Raw genomic sequence first — 20,968 nt, forward strand, 5'->3', positions numbered from 1 at the left:
CAGCTTAAAGGTGGGTTCACCATCCCATTTCCTCATGTCCTCGCCCTGGACATGCAGGAAGAACTGGAGTGCACCACACAGCATGTGCCTGGGGCTGCCTTTCCCTCTGGGCCAGGAGAGGACTGATTTCTTGGAGTGACCCTGACAGCCAAGGTGCTGACCAGTAGGGATGAGGAAGTACAGAGATTTTCTTCAGAGTTTTGGAGCCAAGAAGACACTTTCTCCACAGTTGGTTTATCTGTATTCGGGCAATACATCACTGCCAAGCTGTTAGAATATGGTATTGGGACACTTTGAATCACCGTCCTCCACATGGCTCTTGCATGCAGAACATCCTCTGGATCTTTGGAGAGTGTTCTTGTCCACTGTTTCTTTTTCACTACTGGGGCAATTACTGTAGTTGTTGTCTGTGTCCCTATCTCAGCCACGGTGTCCTCAGATGCAGTTTGGGTCCCTGCTGAGGCTGAGAGTTCTGAGTACTGAGGATGCAGGGCTTCAGTATGGTAGCAGTTGCTCCGGAAAACAAACGTCATAAATAACAAATGCCCGCTCTTCCTCCTCCTCTCTCTTAGCTTTTATAGCTGAGCACATGTCATATGGTGTGGAACATCCCTTGGGCGACTGTGGGTCGGCTGTCGTGACTATGTCCCCTCCCAAGATCTGGCCCACCCCCACCCAGCCTACCGGTGAGGGGGGAATGTTGGAGAGACAGCCTTGGTGCTGTGTGAGCACTGCTCAGCAGTAGCCAGAACACTGGTGTGTTGTCACCACCTTTCTAGCTACCAAGCACAGCACTAGCAGGGTTGCTATGGGGCTCTGCCAGACCCAATACAGAGACCATTTCAGTCACAGGCAGGTATTTGCCAATTCTACATTTAATCATTTTTTCCTGTACTGAAAGGGGAGTAAATATTATCAATTTCTCAGCTTGGAAGGTAGAATGCTATCTTTTGCCATGCTTCAGTCATAGGAATTCTTTAAGGAAGCCAAATGATAGTCCATACCAGTTTCATTCATCCAGGTGAGGATTTTTTTCTCACCTGTGTATTTTTTTTGATAGCTAGATGTTAACATAGTGCTTATTGCCTCTGTGTCCTTGAATTTTCTCTTGGCTGTCCTTTGAAATTGAGTTGGAACTTTGTAGGAGAAGTCCAGTATCCTTCCTGTTGCTGTGATTTCTCCTCCAAATGTGTAGCATCCAGTGTCTTTTCTCCCCTAAAACAAAGTTACTGTCTTTGAGTAACTCGCTGTTCAGGGTTGTGAAGAGACCCTTGTTTTCTGTAGCCTGACATTGTTTATGAGAATGGTGCTTGGACTATAATTGGAGGTGCAAAATTGCATTGGTCCTAGCAGTAAAAGCAAATAGTGTTTTATTCCTGTACCTTTTTTGGGCAGCTGTCTGGTAAACCAGATAATAGACTCAGCACAGCTCAAACTCATCCTTTTCCCTTCTTATTTTAACTCCGCTCAGTTTCCTAATCTGGTTCAACCGTGCAGCTGCACAAGCCCTCATACAGCGATTTCAGATGGTTGCACCTCAGAGAGGTTGAGAGGTGTGCCTCAGAAGAGGTGGGATTGCAGCAGTAGCTCATACAGACTTAGCTTACCTTAGGCTGCTGTGGAACACAATAAGTTAACAGAAAACCAGTCTGACAGTAAAGTAAGTGGCTTTCTGTTGGATTACTGAACTAAACCAACTGAGCTGTGGGTCTGATGACCACTGAAGCAGATGAGAGCAAAATAAAGTAGGAGGGGACTGTAGGAAGGGAACTGAAGCAGCCTGTAACTAGGCTGGTTTAGGTTGCTGAGGGATAGCAACTTCAGCAGCTGTGGAATTATGCCTTTAGTTACCTTTAGAGTTGAGACTAAATAGCTCCCTCCTCCCGCAATCCAAAAATGAAAACTCCTCATAAAGTCTGAGAGGTAACTAACTTGATCCAAGGTGTCTTCATGGAAACAGAAGTTCATCCAGTTTTAATTACCATATGTTGTTGATTCTGTTGCTATCAGAATAGCAGCTACTTCAGAATGGAAATAAAGGCAGACTTTGGGCAGGGAAATTTGTTGTTGGGGTGCTGCAGTGTGTTGGTTGTTTTTTAAATGACAACCAAATGGATTGATGTTTTGAAAGACATACTACACAGCCTCCCAGTATAAAGAGAATTCACCAGCTATAGTGCTTGATCCTAAATGTAACACATTTCATTATATCCTAAGAACTTTATAGGATTTTCCTTCATTCCCATCATCAGGAAGTTAGAAATTATTACCAGGGTTCATCAGGAAACCTGTAATAGCTACAGCTTTGCTATACTGTCAATACATTTTTTTCATTTATTTAATTCTAAAAAATGGGTAGCCAAAGTTAGTATGTTTTTTGATTCTCTTGCAACAGAAGCATCTTCATAAATTTGTTCAAGTAAAGTCTTCCTCCCCTCCTCCCATTGATATTCATTATCTCCGTTCCACTCGCACTAATATTCTTTCCTTCCCCATTAGTAAGTCAATTCCTAACTCAGTTTTCTTTGCGCTGCCCCCCTCCCCCCCAAGTTGCTCAAAATAATTCACTTTAAGTAAATATTTTCCTTTGGTGGCAAATCAAATATCTTAAGGCTAAAACAAAGGAAGGGTATACAAACCTCCTGATCAGAATGTATGTCTCAATCTGTATGACTGGCGAGAAGATACCAGATTTGATTAATGAGCTAAAGGTCTTACAAAGATTGATTTCTTCAGTTCCGCTAGTATCCTGTCAAAAGCACACCAGAAATATACTGAATTAAACCACTTTCATGGTAGTTTACCAAGTAGTGGCCTCAGATCTAACAGTCCTGCAAAGAGGAAGAAATGTGAACAGGGTAATGTCTATCTTGCAAGAGAAAACTTTACGTGAATGTGACTTAGTGTTCTGCCAATACTACCGCTAGTGCTGCAAATAGCACGTTTACTCTCTTTAGGTAAGAACAGTGTAGGGGGGGTTGACTCTTAAGCCATGACCTAAAATTTGCTAATGAACCTCCAGCTATTCAAGTCATGCTTATGTATAAAATAGGAAATGGCACTGTAACTAAAGTGATGCTCCTTTTTTTGTTCTGTTGTGTTCCAGTACAGTATTTAAGTTGTATGCCATTGGACCAGCAGTCTGCATAGCCATTTTAATCTTTCAGGGAGTTTCAAAGAGACAGCAGCAGTTGACCATAAAAGCAAAGGCACAAGGAGAGACAGAGCAGCTGCCTCTTAAAGATGTGGTTACCAAATAAACTACAATTTTAAACCTAACTTGTGCCACTTCATACTGCAGCTTATAACTATAGAACAGCCTAATTGTAATTTAAATGGGGAAAAGAAACAGATTTTGCTTACAAAATTCTGCATATGAAAATATTGCAAGAAAAGTCTCAGTTCTTTAGTTTTCTCCTTAATTGATCAAGATATTGTAGAAAACTTTGAGGTCAGTTTTGGTTTTGTTTTTTAATCCAGTTTTGTTAAAGGCATATCTCTATGCTAGCTTTTTGTTTTATAAGACCAAAACTCCATACTAACTTAAAGACTTTTTTTGGGAGTACACCTCTGTTTTTGCCTGGACTGGAAGAACAAATTTCTTTAACTTTTTTCCTAAGACTACAGAGGTTCAAAAAGGCATCAGAAGCTGATGTAGTCCATTTTGATGTTCTCAAAAGCAGGATCCAGCTACATTTGTATCATTCATGATGTTTGGCCATTTTTTAAATTACTAGAAAGTCTGCAGTCTCCTACTTAGTTTCACTATGCTTATTGTGAGAGGATTTGATTGAGTATCTAACCTGATCTTCCTTGATGTAGGAGGAATTTCCTGGGCGTAGTGAATGTAGAAAAACTAATGCACTCCATCTCCATAATCATGCTTTAAAAGACTTGGTCAGTTTAGGCCTTTCTAGCAAAAAAACCAACAAAACCCACCCCAACCAAACCAACCAACCAAAGAAAAGCCACCAACAACCCACACCATACCAAACAGAGCAGCTGTATTTTTTAAACTAAGTAATGTTTTCTAGATTGGTCATCATTGCACTTTCTCGCCAGGTTTACATCCTTCTTCAACTGTGACATCCAGGAGGCACTACTTCAAGTTAGGCCTTGTGAATCTGTAAATCCAATTGATTTTATCATGTGCCTTACGGGTAATATTCTTCTTTTTTTATATTCCAGTTAGTCTTTTTCCTTCTTCCAATTCAGTAATATTTAGTACAGCTCTAACTCACTTTTGATAGTGTAGTATTTTATGTAGTGGCATATAATTTTTCCAACCAGGTATGCATATCCCCTGTAATTTTTGTTCCACGTTTTCATTGCCTTATGTAACTTACCTAATTGAAAAGTCTCTTCCTCTTTTTTTGATTTACTCCTCCTTTGGAAAGATCTAAGTTAAGATAGCATTGTAAAACAAGTAATTAAATATTTAAAGGTGACATACAAGTGCAAATAGCATTTGGGGAAAAGCACAGATTTGGAGATAGTGGAAATATAACGTTGCTTCTTAGAGCATCATTCCCGGAGTTGCAGTCCCTGGGAGACAAAACAGTCCTTCAAACAGCCTGTTGTAAAAATAGACACGCAGGTCTCAGGTGATGAGGAAGAGGTTGCTTGCAGTTTTGTTCCAAATACCTGAAGTAATTTAACTAAAAAGAGTATAGAAATTGTTGTAAATACCTTAAGTAATTTAACTAAAGTTTAGAAATGGTTGTACTCTGAATTTCTGGGGTTATGCAGCAAAAATTTTTTCAGATGCCTATATATTGGTTCTTAGTGCTGCAGTATCTTAGCTTTTAATAATTAAAAATAAGTTATTTGTAATTACTAGAAATTTCTAGAAAGGAAACTCAGAGTTCTGCATTATCCAAGTTTTACAGCAATCAAGGTAAACTTGAGATAGGTATGTTTCTGGAATGAAAGAAATACTTGGATGAGCATGAAACATGAGGGTTTTCATCTCCTGAGTGTCCTATGTCTATATTTTTATTCATAATGTGTTAGCAACCAGTCATAAAACAGCTCATGGGAATGCTTATGAGGTTTTATGTTTATAAATCACTAAGAATAATAGTAATTAAAGGACCTGTACCTTACTATGAACTACCTTTCATTACAGCTCTTGAAAGCTGAAGTTGTGGCTGTTGCCCTCAGTGCTGTGGGGGCTAAGTCCCGGTGGGTATTCCTGGCAGCCTTAGGGAAGGAGGGAGTAAAGAGTGAGTAGTAAGTGCTGGAAGGAGGCAGGAGCAGAATGCGTGCGCTCCTGCGAGCAGGTGCGTACTGGATATTGGGGGGGGGGCGATACTAGAGCAGCGGTGAGATCATCCTGGTTTGAAGCAAACAAACAGGCGCAACAGCCCAGTCACCTGCGGAGGCTGCGGCTGCTGCTCCCCCGCTGCGCCGGGCCGGGGGCGCGGGGGGGGGGGCGCGGGCGCGGTGACAGCCCCGCAGCAGCCCCCGCTCATTTGCGGCCTCCTCGGTGTCATTTGAAGTTGCTGCCGTTAGCCAATGGGGCGCCTCCCGCCCGCTGACATCACAGACCAGCCAGTTCCCTCCAGCTGCAGAGCGCTTCAGTTTCTGTCTTTTTTTAAACTAAAATGGAGGCCGGTCCCTTGCCTTAAGGCACACACCGCCGTGCCTGCCGGAGCCTAGATGTTGACATGTAACAGAGCCGGCAGCAGGATGGTGGTTGACGCAGCCAATTCCAACGGGCCGTTCCAGCCCGTGGCCCTTTTGCATATTAGAGGTGAGTTATTGTGCGTGCGGGAGCGCGGGGCGACCCTGCGACCCGCTCGGAAATGGCCATTGTGGGGCCGGGGCCGGGGCCGGTGGGGCCCGGCCGCGGCGGGGGGCAAACCCGCTCCTGTTCATTGCGTTCGGGGAAGGCTGAAGGATCCGTCGGGGCGTTTGCGTACACAGTTAAAAGCAGGTTTTGCTGCTTTCAGCCGTAACTCTCCCATCCCCCTTTCAAGCTGTGCTGATGTCAAAGGATGTGAAGTCACTACCCAGAAAGGTATTGAGTGGGGGGAGGGAAGAGCCAAGTTATCACTGTACAGTTTATATAGAATAAGGGCAAACGGTTGGTGCGCTTCAAAGCCTTTTTTGTGCGAATCGTTCAGATAGAGCTCCTTCCAAACCCGCTGCAGCGCGTAAAATAATTGCAAGTGTTGTTGGGGGAGGAAGGGGGGGGGGGAAAGAGACGTGACATTTATTGTGAAAATATCCTTTATGTATTCAGAAAGCATTTCCTAGCAGAGATGCGGTTCGGCTTTAACAAGCAAGCTCTTATGTGCCTGTCGCTTTGTGCAGTTCTGAATGTTAAATTTCTTCACAGAATGCATTCTTTCGGGTTGATAGAATTAGTGCATTGAAAATCCACGTTTTATATAATTCATTGGAAAAATACATGTTGGTATGACACTTTTGCATAATACTAAGCGTCTATCTCCTGTATTTTTGCAGTTTGTAAGATTTTGAATTGCTGTATGGGGGTTTTGTGTATATTTTTGGCTAGCTGTTAACCAACAAAAGCTTTTTCGAGGGTTTTTTTTGCATCTATTTAAGGTGGTTTTGGTTTAGAACTTCTTACAAGAGCAGAACATACATCAGATGGGATCAGCACACCTTGAACAATGGCATTTATATGCAAGAAACACAGCTGATACTGTTCTTAAGTACCTTTGCTTCTCAGTTTTCACTGGTATAGGCTACATGTTAGTAGTGAAAAGAGTATATTTTTTTATTAATATTCCATACACTGAAACAAATTTTGCTTTGGAAGTTAAAAAAAAAAAAACCCAACTGTTAAGAAGCTTGCTGCCTTAAGCAGTAGCACTGGTCTTCATCACGAAAGAAATCACGATTTCTCTTTACCTTTTAAAAGAGCCATATCCTTCTCTGTCTGAAGTGGGACTGGATGTATTCTAGAAGACTCTAATTTTGGTCGGGGGGGGGGGGGGGGGGAATGCAGTAACATTCCCTTGAGTTAGAATAAGGGACTGTGCTTGTTGTCAAGGGAATATAAATGCATCTGCCTGACCTGTAGACAGGCCTTTGCTTTTCACTCCAGAGAAATTACCTTAATTCTCTGATAGGTGCAGCCTTTTGGAAGGGGAGAAGCACCATCTTTTCAAGGTGCACATTAGGAAAACAAACCAAGGTTGGAATCAGAATGATGAAATGTTGTAATGATGAGCCTTAATAATCCTTTGTCTCAATACAATAAAAAGGTTTTTGTGAATTTATTATCCCTGTTGTTGCTCCAATCAAATACATAATTGTGGAAACAACAGATTTTAAGAAATTGTTCTGATACTGACTTTCCTTCAGTTTCCTTGAATTTGACTTGAATTCTTGGTGCACTGGATAGTACAGTAGAGGTTAAGGAGTTTTGTGGTTTGTTTTGGTTTGGGGGTTGGGAGTATTTTGTTTGTGTGGGTTTTTCTGGTTTGTTTGTGGTGGTGGTTTTTTTTTTTAATGGATGATGGGGGTGGACTTTCTTGTAAGCAGTTAAGGAATAACTGGGGAGATTGCTTTGCATTTTTCAGGTGGTAGGAAGTAAGATATGACCCTGGTGTTGTAGCCCAAGGGAGTTTCTTGACACTGGGAGATGAAAGGCATCTCTTCTATACATACATACATACATACACACAGAAGTTGCATTGGTTTTTTTGTGTGTACCTTATCTCACTAGCTGCTCTGATGCTACCAGTGCTGATCCTCCTCTAAAATAAAGCCTGTCAGAACAATACATCCAAAATTAATAACAGTAAAAATTAACTGTTAACTTTGAAGCCTAATGACACATTTTTACTGTTTGTCTCAAAATCCATGCTGTTTTTACAGTTGTCCTTTTACATCATTTGTTGCAGTATAGGATTAACTTTATAGAAGTACGCCTCTTTGCAGCTGTAAGAGCTAAAACTTCAATGTCAATGTCAAAAGCAGGGGGGGTGGGGGCACAAGCCCCTCAGTTGTTTCTGGTAGATCTAGTTTGTTGTAATAAAGAAGATACTGCTTTATCACCAATTTCATATAATCTTTAATGTAAAATTTTGAGATGGTGTATTGTATTTTATTTTACCCTTATATTGTAGCTACCATATTTTACCTTAATCTTATTTTTAAAAAATATCTGTGAAGCCTTGTGGACTGCACTATCAGGATTGTGAAAATAAAAATTACAGTCTTCCTTTTAAAGTTCATTCTAAAGCACTTTCTGTACCTAGATCATATGGAGCATGTAATATTTGCAGAATAAAAAAGAGAACTTCTGATCTGGCATGGGACGGGAGCTTGCTCCCCTTCCTTTTGCCCCTCCGAGAACTGCAGACAGCTTTATTGTCTGGGCTACTTGCAGCTTTGCCAAAACAACATAGTTAGAAAAATAGATGCAGATGGTTTTTAAAAATGATGTTATGAGTCTTATGAATAGGAGATTAGGGTGTCAGAATTTTATTGACTGCTGTTGCTGACGCTGGTATCTGCACCATCACCTATAAGGAGGAGCAGTATTTATCAGTAGGATAAGGTGGTGTCAGGGCCACAAATACCCTGTTCTCCAGCAGTTCATTTGGCTGACAGTACTCAAGGTCATCATGGATATGGTCCACCCATGTAATCTTGAGTCAGACTGCTGTGGAAACAGCTGTGAGAAGTCTTATCAGGGTTTCCCTTTTGCTCAGGAGTTGTCTTTAAGCTCAGGCTCTAGCTTGGCCTTGACCATTGCCTCAGCTGGGTTGCAACTATGTGGTTGTGCAGCCGCGTATCTCGCTGATGTGGATCCTGATGTTTTGACTACCTGGCTTGGTGTGCCTCTTCACTGTAGAATTGTTCAGCAGCCACTGGACTGTTGACTGACCCTGATCACAGAGAGTACACCTGTTCTCCGTTCATTTGTTCAGGTACTGTGAGACTATGCCCTTTGTCACAACTGCTGGCAGTTGTTCAAGACCAATGTGTAGAAATCAGGTCTGCAGAAGATGACTTTGGACCCATTGCTGGAAAATACCAAGCACCAAAAGATCATAATCCGCACTGAATGCAAGTGGCATGGAGCCATTGCTCTATGTTATTTGCTTATGCTGAAAGCACTGCCTCAGTCAGAGTGTTTGGCCTGCTGGGGTGATGAGCCCTTGGTCATTCCACCTGCAACAGGCTTTCCAGGCGATCTGAGTTATGCTGCCGCTGCATTTGACCTTTTTCTAGAATACGAAGATGGTACATAATGGTCAGTTGAACTGCTTGTCACTGGTTATGGTGAACTGAAAACTTACCTTGTATTGGAATGATCCAAAGCTTCCAAGAAAACTACAATTTCAGTTTGAGCAGCTGGTATGGTCATGGAGTAACTAATGTGGTTTATGATCCTTGATAGAGACTTGAGCTTGTAGCTGACTGTGGAATAAATGACGTGGCCAAAGCGACTGGTCGTGGGATATCTGCATGGAGAGCTCCTTTTAGGATCTGCATGCATAGACAGGTCACTAACTGTGAAGATGACATTAGGACAGCACAGACAAGAGGATTATTAGTTATTAAGAATTTAACATTTTTATAAAAAGGAGAAAGCAGAGCTGGATGGTGTTTTCAAGATACATCTTTCTCCTTATGGAGTCCTTCTGGCAGCAAACCCCCTAGGGTGATGGAAGTGCACTCAAGTCCCTGACAGGAGGATCCATGTAGATGAGGCCTGGGGGAAAGCACTGGGATCTTTTGATTTCGATCTCAGCACTTCAAGCAAAGAAAGCAGCTGTAAGAGCACCCTGGATTAGGACAAATAGTAAACATCGGTCACTAGACTTGGGTTACCAGTTCATATTTACTGTTTTGAGTTGTCTTGTTGAAAACTGTAGTACAGAGAGCCATTAGCGGCAGAAAATCAATGTAATTAACTCCATAGGCAGGTTATAAATGTTTATTCGGGGGGGGGGGGGGGGGGGCGGGGAATGGGACAGGCAGACGTTTTTCATCAGGAATACAGTTCAATGCTATAAGAAATATCTCTTAATGCTGTCTTACCAGTACATACCAGTAGTCCAAATACTAGTGTTTTTATGAACTCAAGGCACAGATATTTGAACAAAATATAGGTAAAACTTTGCTCTGATCTACTGATGCAGAATTAGCAGAATATAGAAGTTACTTTATTGCTGACTGGCTGGGACTGGTAATGCCTGTTCATGCTTTTCAAAAATTATTTTCAAGATGTTTTGCAAGACATACTGAAAGTTGTGTGGGAAGGAGGGTGAGAACACCCTGATACTGCATTAACTCAAACTGATGCTTCCTGTGGGCCATAACCTCTTTGAAATGCCTCATTGTCCACCCTCCTCCTCTGCCTTCCAGAGCAGCAATTTTTTTTTGACAGATTGGACTTTGTCATTATTTAAGTTCCTTTATGTGAAATATGCTTTGACTTTTTTCAAAGATGCGAGTGATGTTAGCTTTGTCCATTCTTTCTATGTGTTCCTCGTATGTATTAATCTTAAGTGAGGGATTGTGGAAGGTAGTTCATATTCAGTCTTCACATAGGCCTTTTCTACGGGGCTAAAAATACCACTGGTCATGTTTTTGTGATGTAATATCTGACAATAGATAGAAATTTGCATACTTGTTGAAGCATGCTGAAAGATCATTGTTCTGTTGGGTTGGGTACTAACGCAGCATCAAGCACCTGTCTGTGGTGTTTCCCCTGAGCTCAGGCCACGTTTGATCTGGAGCAGAAAGGTTGCCTGATCACCGTTGTACTGGGTCTGGCAGAGCCCCATAGCAACCCTGCTAGTGCTGTGCTTGGTAGCTAGAAAGGTGGTGACAACACACCAGTGTTCTGGCTACTGCTGAGCAGTGCTCACACAGCACCAAGGCTGTCTCTCCAACATTCCCCCCTCACCGGTAGGCTGGGTGGGGGTGGGCCAGATCTTGGGAGGGGACATAGTCACGACAGCCGACCCACAGTCGCCCAAGGGATGTTCCACACCATATGACATGTGCTCAGCTATAAAAGCTAAGAGAGAGGAGGAGGAAGAGCGGGCATTTGTTATTTATGACGTTTGTTTTCCGGAGCAACTGCTACCATACTGAAGCCCTGCGTCCCAGGAAGTGGCCAAACGTTGCCTGCTGCTGGGAAGAGGAGAAAAACATCTTTTGATTTCCATTGCTTCCATGCACACGACTTTTGTTATTACTTTATTAAACTGCCTTTATCTTGACCCACAAGTGGGGTTTTTTTCATCGTATTTTCTTCCCTTCCTGTTCTGCCGAGGCAGGGAGTGATAGAGCAGCTTGGTGGGTACCTGGTATCTAGCCAAGGTCAATCCACCACAACCATGAACTACTGTCAGGCTCTTAAAGCAGCCAAGTGATATCTAGCTATTGCAAGATGCTTTTCCACTTACTTTTATATTTTCATACTTTACTATGAAAGGTCAAGGCCCTTTTGACAATGTGTAAACATAGGAAACAACTTTTAAGTGAGCTGCATATTGTGTTTAAATCTGAAGTACGCAATTTATTTCTTAAAGGAGAAAAGTTCTTTTTTGTTTTAGAAAGAACCCAGCATGTGTTTCTTTTTTCTTGAAGCATAGTTGACCTGAAGATACTTTTGTCTAACCATACTTAAAATCAAGAAGGCTGTTGCTTTGGAGGAATTGTTTCGAAGCTACAATAAAAAACACCAACAAAATTATCCATTTTGTAATTAAATGGGAAGCAGAGGCCAAACCCTCACGCTTCAGAAGGAAGCAGAACAGTAGCCATTAATCTCATGATGTAGAAAAGGAGGCTGAAAGAGCTGAGTTTGTTTGGCCTGAGGAGGAGAAGGCTAAGGGGATAGCTTGTCCTCAACTAGTTGGTGGGAGGATATAGAGAACAGGCTTCTCAGAGGTCCACAGTGATTGTGTGAGAAAAAAACAATACAAGTTACAATACAGTAGATTGCAACTGTATACAAGGAGGAGAACATTTCACTATAGGAGTGGTTAAACACTGAACAAGATTCCAAAAGGGCCTGTGAAATCTCTGTGCCTGGAGAAACTTTAAACTTGACTGGACAATGCCATGAGCAGCTGGGTTTGTTTAGCTCACCCTGCATTGAGTGGGGGGTTAGACTAGCAGAAATGGTCTCTTGTTGGTGAAATAGGAAAAAAAATAGTTTTCTGTGGTTCTGTAATTTTGTTGCATGTTGGACCAAAAAGTGACTGGCTTTACCATCACTTAAAATACTACAATATCGATGTTAACATAGCCTTTTAAATTCAAACAGCAATACTCTTATTGTAAACTATCCCACCACTAACCCACCCCCCCCCTTTTTTTTTTTCCTGCTTTGGTCATTAAGGCAGACTTCTTAATACATTTGGTGCTAGCATGCCTATTAGGAGTTACTTACTTGAGTTAACTCTCAGTTTATGGTGGTATGGTGTTTTAAATGATTTTTACGTGGTTTTGCAAACAGTTAAAGATGAACAACTGGAACTGCATGCAGGATTAAAAAAACGGCACACTAAAAGGGTGTTTCGTTCATTTCTTAATAATCTGTTAGGAGTCAGCAGTAGTATAAAAAGATTGTGGCATGTTTTTTTATAGAACATCTGCAACTCTAGAATAAGCTAGAACTTATGAATGTACAGTCAGGTATTTCACCCACATTTCTTGACGTTTACGAGCTTTTGTAAAAAATCTAATATGTTGAATTTATTTGCTCAGTATCATATTTTAACAAGCTTTAAACAGACAATGAATACAGCATTAACAAACCTTACTGTTCCTTTTCTGTGGTGTTTATAACATAAATTGTTCAATGGTATAATTTCTACCACAGACCCTTACAACATGTTTCTGGTAATCTTCCTGCATTATAAAGACATAATGTTAAAAGTCAAGAATCCAGAGGTAATTGCCGTTTTTCAACTTTCTAATACTTTCCAAGAACCTGATAAATATAAAGCATAATATCCCTTACACGTGCTCAGTTTGCCTTTTTGGGGGTATTAATGTTTTTTGTCGTCTGAAGCTGGCCTATACTGATTATGAAAGCATACTTAAAAATCTCAGAAAGTCACCTTTCATGTTACTGTGTTTTTGCTGTCAGTGTGTACTGCAGTAGGAAATTAGTCATCCTTCTGTTTTCTGTGTAATGATAATTTTCACCTTCACACACCTCTTGCATTTTACACGTAAGTGGGTATTTTGAAGGATTATGACCTTAACTGGTCTGAGCATGTATGTTTATTTAAATATTAATTTCCTTTAATATATTTACATTCAGTAAACATTTAAGGTATAGAGACTCTGTTGTGAGAAGTGAGTAAAATCTTCCTAGGAAGAAAGTTACATGGAATACACCTCTTAATCATTTTCTTCAGAGGTGCTTCCATGACAGAGATAAATTGTGCTAGTTCTTTTTCAGTGAATTTAAATTAAAAAAATTACAGTAACTTGTAAAATTACATGTTTGTTTTTACTTTTGTGGAAATATTCCAGTGCAAAAGACCTTCCAACGTTTTTTTTACCCCTGCTAATCCAATAAATGGGATTTCCCATGGCCAGCACATATCATCTGTCCTGCTTGTGGGTCGTAGTTGTTGTTGGCTTTGGATCAAATGGATAAACCTCAGCTAGAGATTTAAAGGAGATAAAAATGCTTGTTCTTCCCTTTTCTCCCATATGAGCCAATTATAATTTGATAATCTGAAGAGGTGAGAACCCGCTGCATGTTTGGGCTGATACCTGTGCCTTCCTACGAAGCTACTCAGACACTGTTGGTACTCAACCTGACTCCTGGAGCTCATAGATATCAATCTTGCCAAAAGTTTCCTGTATCCTCATAGCAAGTTCTCGGTCACTGATGCTCATGAATATCACTTAACCAGTTGTACACCGGATCATTAGCTTTGAAAATCACCCACTGTTCCTCCCAAGTATTGCCTCAAAAAGGAGAAACAGGACCATCTTCCTCAAGAACAAGTAGCAGTTCTATTCTTAATGAACCTAGGCCCCTCATATCTATAGGATTATGAAGTCTTTACTGAAGAGTTTCATCAATTAGTATTAGATAGTCCTCTGACAATTCAGATGATTGATACTGGTACAGGTGTGTTATTGTATTGGCTGTTGTATAGTTTTGCTAGATTTTTTGGAAGGGCATCCAGGCATAGCCACAGTACATAGCTACACACACAGACTGATGGTTTTTTACTGGTATATACTGAAGCAACTCAAGGGGAGTGTGTTCTAATACTTAGAGCAGATTTGAAGTAGGTTGCTTAGTTATCGCTCCTGCTGCGTTTAACATGGTAACACGTTCATTAACTCTTCACTTACTGTGCATCACTTTATGTTGGAGGATGTACTTTACCTTGTTGCTGCTTTTACTCTGTTCTGTCATTCCTCTTACTTCATTTTATTGAGTTGTTTTTACTTTTGTATAGATCCTTTGCCCATGTGAAAAGTGTATGTATAACTTCTGCTGGAAACAATTAGGGTGTTAAGTGTTCACACTGCACTTGAAATCTCTCAAGGGTATGACTGTAAAAATATCTCCGGAGGGGACTTTCTATTGAGCTGAAAATTCCATGAAATTATAGGAAGGTAGTCAGCTGGAATTTTTAAGTTACATTTACTGACTTTATGGTGTAATTTGCATGCTCTTTCAAGGAAGCAAAATTATATCGGTGTAAATCATCTGGTTTGTGATTAATCTCAAAATATTTTTTAGCAACAAAATTCAGCATATCTGTTTTGGAGGAAAAATTCTATTTCTTTTCAAAGCTTTTAATAATTAACTGAAACTTCTGTAGAGTCAGCTAATTCTCTCCATATGCTGTCAAATACTGTTAGCTACTGAAACTGCATTGTAAACCACACAGATCAAGTGAGCACCAGCAATATTTAATAGATACGGGAATATTTGCATCACATACAGAGATGTTCCTCTGATGGAGGTGGTTTTATGTTCTAATCTTTTTGCCGGAGGTGAACACCCTATACCAGTGAAAGTACAGTCTTGTCAGCGTAGCAGAGCTGGTGCTTGGCTTCTGCCCGAATTCTTGTCTCTCATGACTAAAGTGAGTTAAATGATGCTCTGAGTGCATGATATTTTAAAGCCACATCCGCACCTCTTTTAACCAATTCCGCTTAATACACCTACAAATCATGCAGTACCATTTCTACTATAACTTGCCATGTAAGTTTTCTTTTTCAAAATGCAGTTAAAATTAGGGGTGGGTTCTGACTCTGGATTATTAGCCATCGTGGAAGTTTTATGTCAACTTCTATAATTGTTCTTACTACTGGTAATGATCTGTATTTTGTGAAGTAAATATTTTCTTGAAGTTACACAAAGAAAAAGTGATACATGAAATGTAAAGAAGTAAAAAATTATTCATTTGGGACTTTTCTAGTTGTAGCAGTCTACTAATTTGAAAACACTTTTTGAGGAGTTTTATGGAAGGTTTCTAATTTGCATTTTTGGATCAAAGCTACCAGCTGTGTGACTTCACACAGCCTCTGGAACCAAATTCTCATATTGCTTTTGTATTCAAAGTGAAAGCATAATAATGTCAGTGATGTTTCAAAGGTGTCCTATGTTTACTCAAGCCATGTTGGAGAGGGAACTTGAACAAAATTGATCAAAGCCTGAAATCCCATTGTTTACAGAAAAAGTATATAGTCTGTTCTTTGGGTGTAGTAAATTTTCCTTCAAAAATATTTTCCAAACTATTTACTAGTCTTAACATTAGAATCTTTCTTCTTACCTATTCCCAGAATATTTTTATATCTTTTCTCATTACATCTAACCTTCTATATAAAGTATCTTAAAAGCCAAATATTTATGCACAGGGGTTTTTTGAGGACTGTTTGTTAAAGCTATATCCATGCTGTAAAAACTGTGTTGTTCTTGTCCCTGTAGGAAATTAAGATCTTACTGACCTTTGAATCAGAACAAACACATCCTCCATAAAGTGAAATTTTGAGCATGTACTTCACTGTAACTTTTCTCACTCCCTCTTACTTGGAAATCCAATATTCATTAATGTAGCTTAAGGGATAAAGAATAATAAAGCTTATTTTTAAATGGAGGAAATTAAAATAAATTGCTTTCATTACACCTCTTCTGTGTAAAAATAAAATTGTAAATAAAATAATATTTTGGGAAATATGCTGGCAGTGAGATGTCTAAACCTGTCCAGGGGTTCTGGACACATGAAGTAGTGGGTCAGTCTGGGATTCATAGCTAATAGTGCCAAGCAACTTGTTTGTGCCCTGTAAATTTACAGATTTGTTGGAAGTTCCAGTCTAATTCTACATAACTAAATTCTCCAGTCTTTCTGCAGTGTGAAAGGGCTGGAAATTTGGTGCAAATTCTCAGCAGAATGTCAGCTTTTCTGGCAGATAAGAAATAGGCTCTGTTAGACACCCTTGTTAATGGGTACAGTTCTTAATAGAATTCATTTGTGAGACTGAAGATTAGTTTGACCAGAGACTGAAGACATCTGTTTTGAGGAAATGTACATGTTTTCAGACAAATATGATATGAGGAAAACAATGTGGGATTGTACAGGAGTGATTTTTGAGTTAAATGGGAAGTGATTAAGCATTTCATTCCTGTTTTATCTTTGATCTTTGTGAAATATGATTATGTTGAAAGCACAGATTTTGGTACATTTTGAAACAGGCATAGTTGGCTTTCTAATATATTTGAGTCAAAGCTTTCCTTGCTGAAAGGTAATTTTTATTCCGTATCAGGGAATTGCTGTTCATTGCTGTTAGCATTTTAAGTAATTGTTGTCAGCATTTGACATGGCCAGCATTGGCTGCTAAGGGAAGTTACTGAGCTAGCTCTAAAATGTTTCTTCTTTCTGAAACATTGTTGCTGTTGTGCTTGACCATTTCTTTTATCTGTGTGTCATCACACCAGGCGTGTAAATTTCACAGGCATACAGGGGACTAGTTAAATACTGCTTATGCTAAAAAATGAGGATGACTATGCACTGCATTGGAAAGTAGGGTTTTTCAGGGAATACAAAAAATACTCCAACTCCAACCCCACCCCCAGAAAACAAGCAAGCAAAGAAAAAAACCCAAACCACAGGGGATGGGACTTACTGTCTGTTTAAAATTTATTAAGAAATTGGTCTCAAAAAAACACAAAAAAGTCATGTTGGTATTTGGTGATACTTTTGCATATCTTATAATGGAAGTTTTAATGCTGTGTGGGGATTTGGGATGACTTTAATTGTTGATCAGTTTTTCAGGACCTTAGTTTGCATCTCAGCTCAGTTAACCTATGCTGTTAAAGCTGTTCCTTTTGAACAGACTTTTCAGAAGACTTACCCTATTCCCCATCTTATTTCTAATTTTGAAGAGTGGAGAATATAGTAAGCTGATTCAGTGTTGTCACCAAGGAAAAGTTATGGAAGTTTTTGTTAATTTAAAAATACATGTTAGCTTCAGGCAAGCTGGAAAGTGCATGCAGTTGTGCTTCTTACTTAACCAGAGTTCTTGCATGAGGGCTGGGCTTTTGGTTTCGGTTGCATTAGGGTGTGAAATGTGTAAGTTTGACTGTAGAAAACCATGGGGGAGCTTTTCTTCATGCGTTCTAATCTATTGTGTCATCTCGTTCTAAGCCAACACGTGACCCCGCATTCTTCAATGAATTCTTGTGATATCTGTTAATAATTATACAAAATGTCATAATTAAATTCACCTATTCTGTCATTCAGAAGCATCCGCTAGAAAGCAAGCAGTAAGCCCCAGGGTTTAGCGTACGTACAGGGAGTGAGGAGATGAGGAAGCAGGCTGATACGCTCTGGGGAAGTAACCAAGTTATTCTGGCAGTTGATTGTTCCTTGAGTTATATTTATTGTAGGTGTGTGACAGGTAACATTGATTGGCAAATTACATAGATTCCTGAGCAGTGTCTGAGTCAAATTACAGGCTGGTGCGTGGAGTTTGGGTATATTTCAGGAAATGGCACTTCTGCTTACAGCAGATGGTTAGGCTGGGTTAGCTGATACTTCGACCAAGCGTCCAGAGTGGCAGTTTATTCAGTGGGCCATGAGTTTCATCAGTTTACTTAATAGAAATCTTCTGCATTACACCATGCACTTGAATTATGTTCTGTAATGTAACTGAAGTCTGGTCTTACCACAGTAGTGCTTAATTTTTTTAGAGGCTGTTATATATATTTAAAAACAATTTTAAAGTTTTCAAGTGCAATTGAAGATGTTGTATAATAAGTTTGGGGTTATGCCATGAGAATGGTTTCAAGTACACTATAACAGCTAGAAAACTGAGGATTTTTCTCATAGGTTTCTAGTAAGTGCTTCATGTTTTAAAATGAGTTTTTCTGTCATATTAACTGTTAGTATGCCAGAAAGCACTACTGAGAGTAGTTTGTTTGGTTTCTCTCTTCCCTTGTTAAGACAGTTTTTTCTTCCATTGTCTATTTGATTATCCTCCCTGTCATTTTTCTCCCTAATTTTCAGGTGGGATTTTTATTTCATTAGCTTAAGCCCATTTCAGCTTGTTTCACTTGTCATTTCCTGTATGAGCATTTCTGTTTTCCTCTTTATGGTACATTGCCTTTAAAGTATTTATACAGTTATCACTTACTCTTCACTTTCTATTTTTAAACATTTTAATATAGTCTAAACCCCCTTACTTAAATATTATTACAAATATGTTCTCAAGGTTTTTTAAAATTCCATATGGCTTCTAAGAAAATAGTTGACTTCTAGTAAAACTCTTCATAAAGCAGGAGCTTAGGTGCCAGTGTGGTGTCAGTCCACTTGTGAAAAATCATTAGATAATTAAATGCACAGATTTTTCACTGTTGATCTACTTTCACCATCATCAGATTTAAGATCTCTACCTGGAAAAGATATTATTGGAAGTAATTTTGGTGCTTCAGGTTGTTCGGTGTGTAAAAATTATGTCAAATAGTATAAAATGACGGTAGTCTTTTTTTCCTGCTTCATTACCAGTCAGTCCTTAAAATCTCCCATCTTAAATCTTTGACAGTTTAATGTCATTACTTAGTTTCTCTATCCTCAAAACCACCGTGTAATCTCGTAGTTAGGAGATAGCTGCCACTGGCAATAGCCTTCAGCACTGGGTTCCCCAAGGACTGCAGCTTTCAGAGGGGATTAGTGTGGTGAAGCACCTGTTTTGACCTTCACTTCAGGGCTGACAAAACATGTGCTTCTCATTTTTCAGGCTCTCAAGCTGTGTTTTTGGGGGATGGTGTCTATTTTGCCCGCACCGCCCCCCCCCCCCCCCCCCAGTTTAATTTGTCTGATAATGGCTTGTTTGATTCTAACAGCCCTTATTTTAACATTAAATGGAAGAATTACTGCTTTAAGTCTCATAATCCAATGAAAAGCTGCTCATATGAAAATTTAGGCAAGAGATTTCTTTATGTAGAAACTGAAAATGTTTAATATTGTGTACCTTTCTACTTAATTTCTACCTGCCTCTCCCCTCTCCCCCTTCTGTATCATGATTAAGATTGATTTCATATATAAGCTGTCATAAGTGAAATAACTTGTTTATCTTGTTTAGGGCTTTATCCAGACTGCAGATCAGCGTAGAAGCAATATCAGTGCTATTGCTTTATTGAAAATGCAAAGGTTGAATGTTCACTAGTAACCAGGGTTTGTTTGCTGGAAATAAGACTTCTTTAAATAAGACCACTGTAGTAATTGAATGTCTAAAAATTTGAACTACTTGAAAATGAAAAAAATACAGCTTGCTTTTGAATTTTAGGTAGAAAATGTGCCATGTGTGATTTTAGCATCGTTATTTTCTACCAATGTATGGGAAAGTAGTTCTCATATTTTGGGTGCCTGTTTTTTTAGGTGCATTACTGAATGTGAAACAGCAGGAGTTTGGAAAAGTGCAGTTTTCTCCAAATGCAGGGAAATGAAAAGCAGCTTTTATTTCCAATAACAACTTTGTTATCTGAAGAACAGCCAAAAGGTATTCCTGGCAGCAGCTCAGTTCCTTGAAAGCAGAGGAGTGGATATAGCCTGTAATGACAGCTGATTCTCATTTTCCCCTCTCCTGAATACCTGGACTGCTACTGAGCATCATGGTGCTGCACAAAGGCAGCTGATGCAGACAGGGTCACACTTTCATTCTGCTGTACAAGTACTGTTTGAGATGGGGAGCTTCCCCTACACGTACAGCCACCATGCTTAGCTCAGCTTCTCACTGGCCTTGAACAAGACAACTTGACTATGATAATAGCTGATAGGAATAGCGAGTGTGTTCTGAAGTTCAGAGGAGCTATAAAATATTTTTAACAAATCGAGAGTTGATTGGGAATAGTGAGCTTTGTTGTTGTAGCTCAGACTGAAAGTCTGTCTAATCTTTACTGTCCTGTTTCTGACAGGACAGGAAATGTGTTAAGTATTTTTTTTTTTAAAAAAAAAGGCTACTGAGAACTTCTCTGTAGGAGTGTTTACAGGTATAATACATGGTAATTAGAGAAGGATCTTATAACCTAGAGCTCATTCTTTTATTTTTATGTTGCTTACATGTGCATCCCTTTATCTTCAATAGTGAGATAAAGAGCAGAAGTTTGTTCTTGTTCTGTGCCACTTAAAATGTTTATATATCATGCTCTCTTGAGTCTAATACAAGCACTCTGTTTTTCCATGAGTGTTCCTGTGGCTTTGGTCGCTGTGGTCATTTTTCTTGTTTTAAGTGCTTCTGTTGGCAAAGAAATGCTTCTACAGGATAAATAATGTTCCAAATAAAACAATATAAACAGCAGCATGTTTTATGTACTTGCTAGTCCACGGTATGCATACAACAACATCATGCCTGCTTTGAGGTATCTGCAGCCAAACTCCCACTCCCAGGGTTTCTAGTTACAGTATAAAATATTGCATGTTGTATGTAGTTATAGTACTTCCTTCTATTCCTCAGGCTTATTTTTAACTGCTGCTAGAAA

The 20,968-nt window shown here is 39.6% G+C and overlaps 1 protein-coding gene across 3 annotated transcripts in view; it reads left to right on the plus strand.

Annotated features, from left to right (window-relative positions):
* PPP2R5C (protein phosphatase 2 regulatory subunit B'gamma) overlaps positions 1 to 20,968 on the plus strand; it is an 88,709-nt gene that overhangs the window by 27,568 nt on the left and 40,173 nt on the right. Inside the window, exon 1 of one of the 3 annotated variants that reach the window (XM_056345480.1) lies at positions 5,550 to 5,755. The exons of the other annotated variants lie outside the window; for them this stretch is intronic. Within the exon in view, the coding sequence (XP_056201455.1) occupies positions 5,662 to 5,755 (94 nt within the window). The 5' untranslated portion in view covers positions 5,550 to 5,661. Of the gene's footprint in view, positions 1 to 5,549; positions 5,756 to 20,968 lie in introns of those variants that run through there. 3 annotated transcript variants of the gene reach the window in all.

Source organism: Falco biarmicus, chromosome 7 (assembly GCF_023638135.1).
Source record: "Falco biarmicus isolate bFalBia1 chromosome 7, bFalBia1.pri, whole genome shotgun sequence".
In the NCBI taxonomy this organism is placed as follows: Eukaryota; Metazoa; Chordata; class Aves; order Falconiformes; family Falconidae; genus Falco; species Falco biarmicus.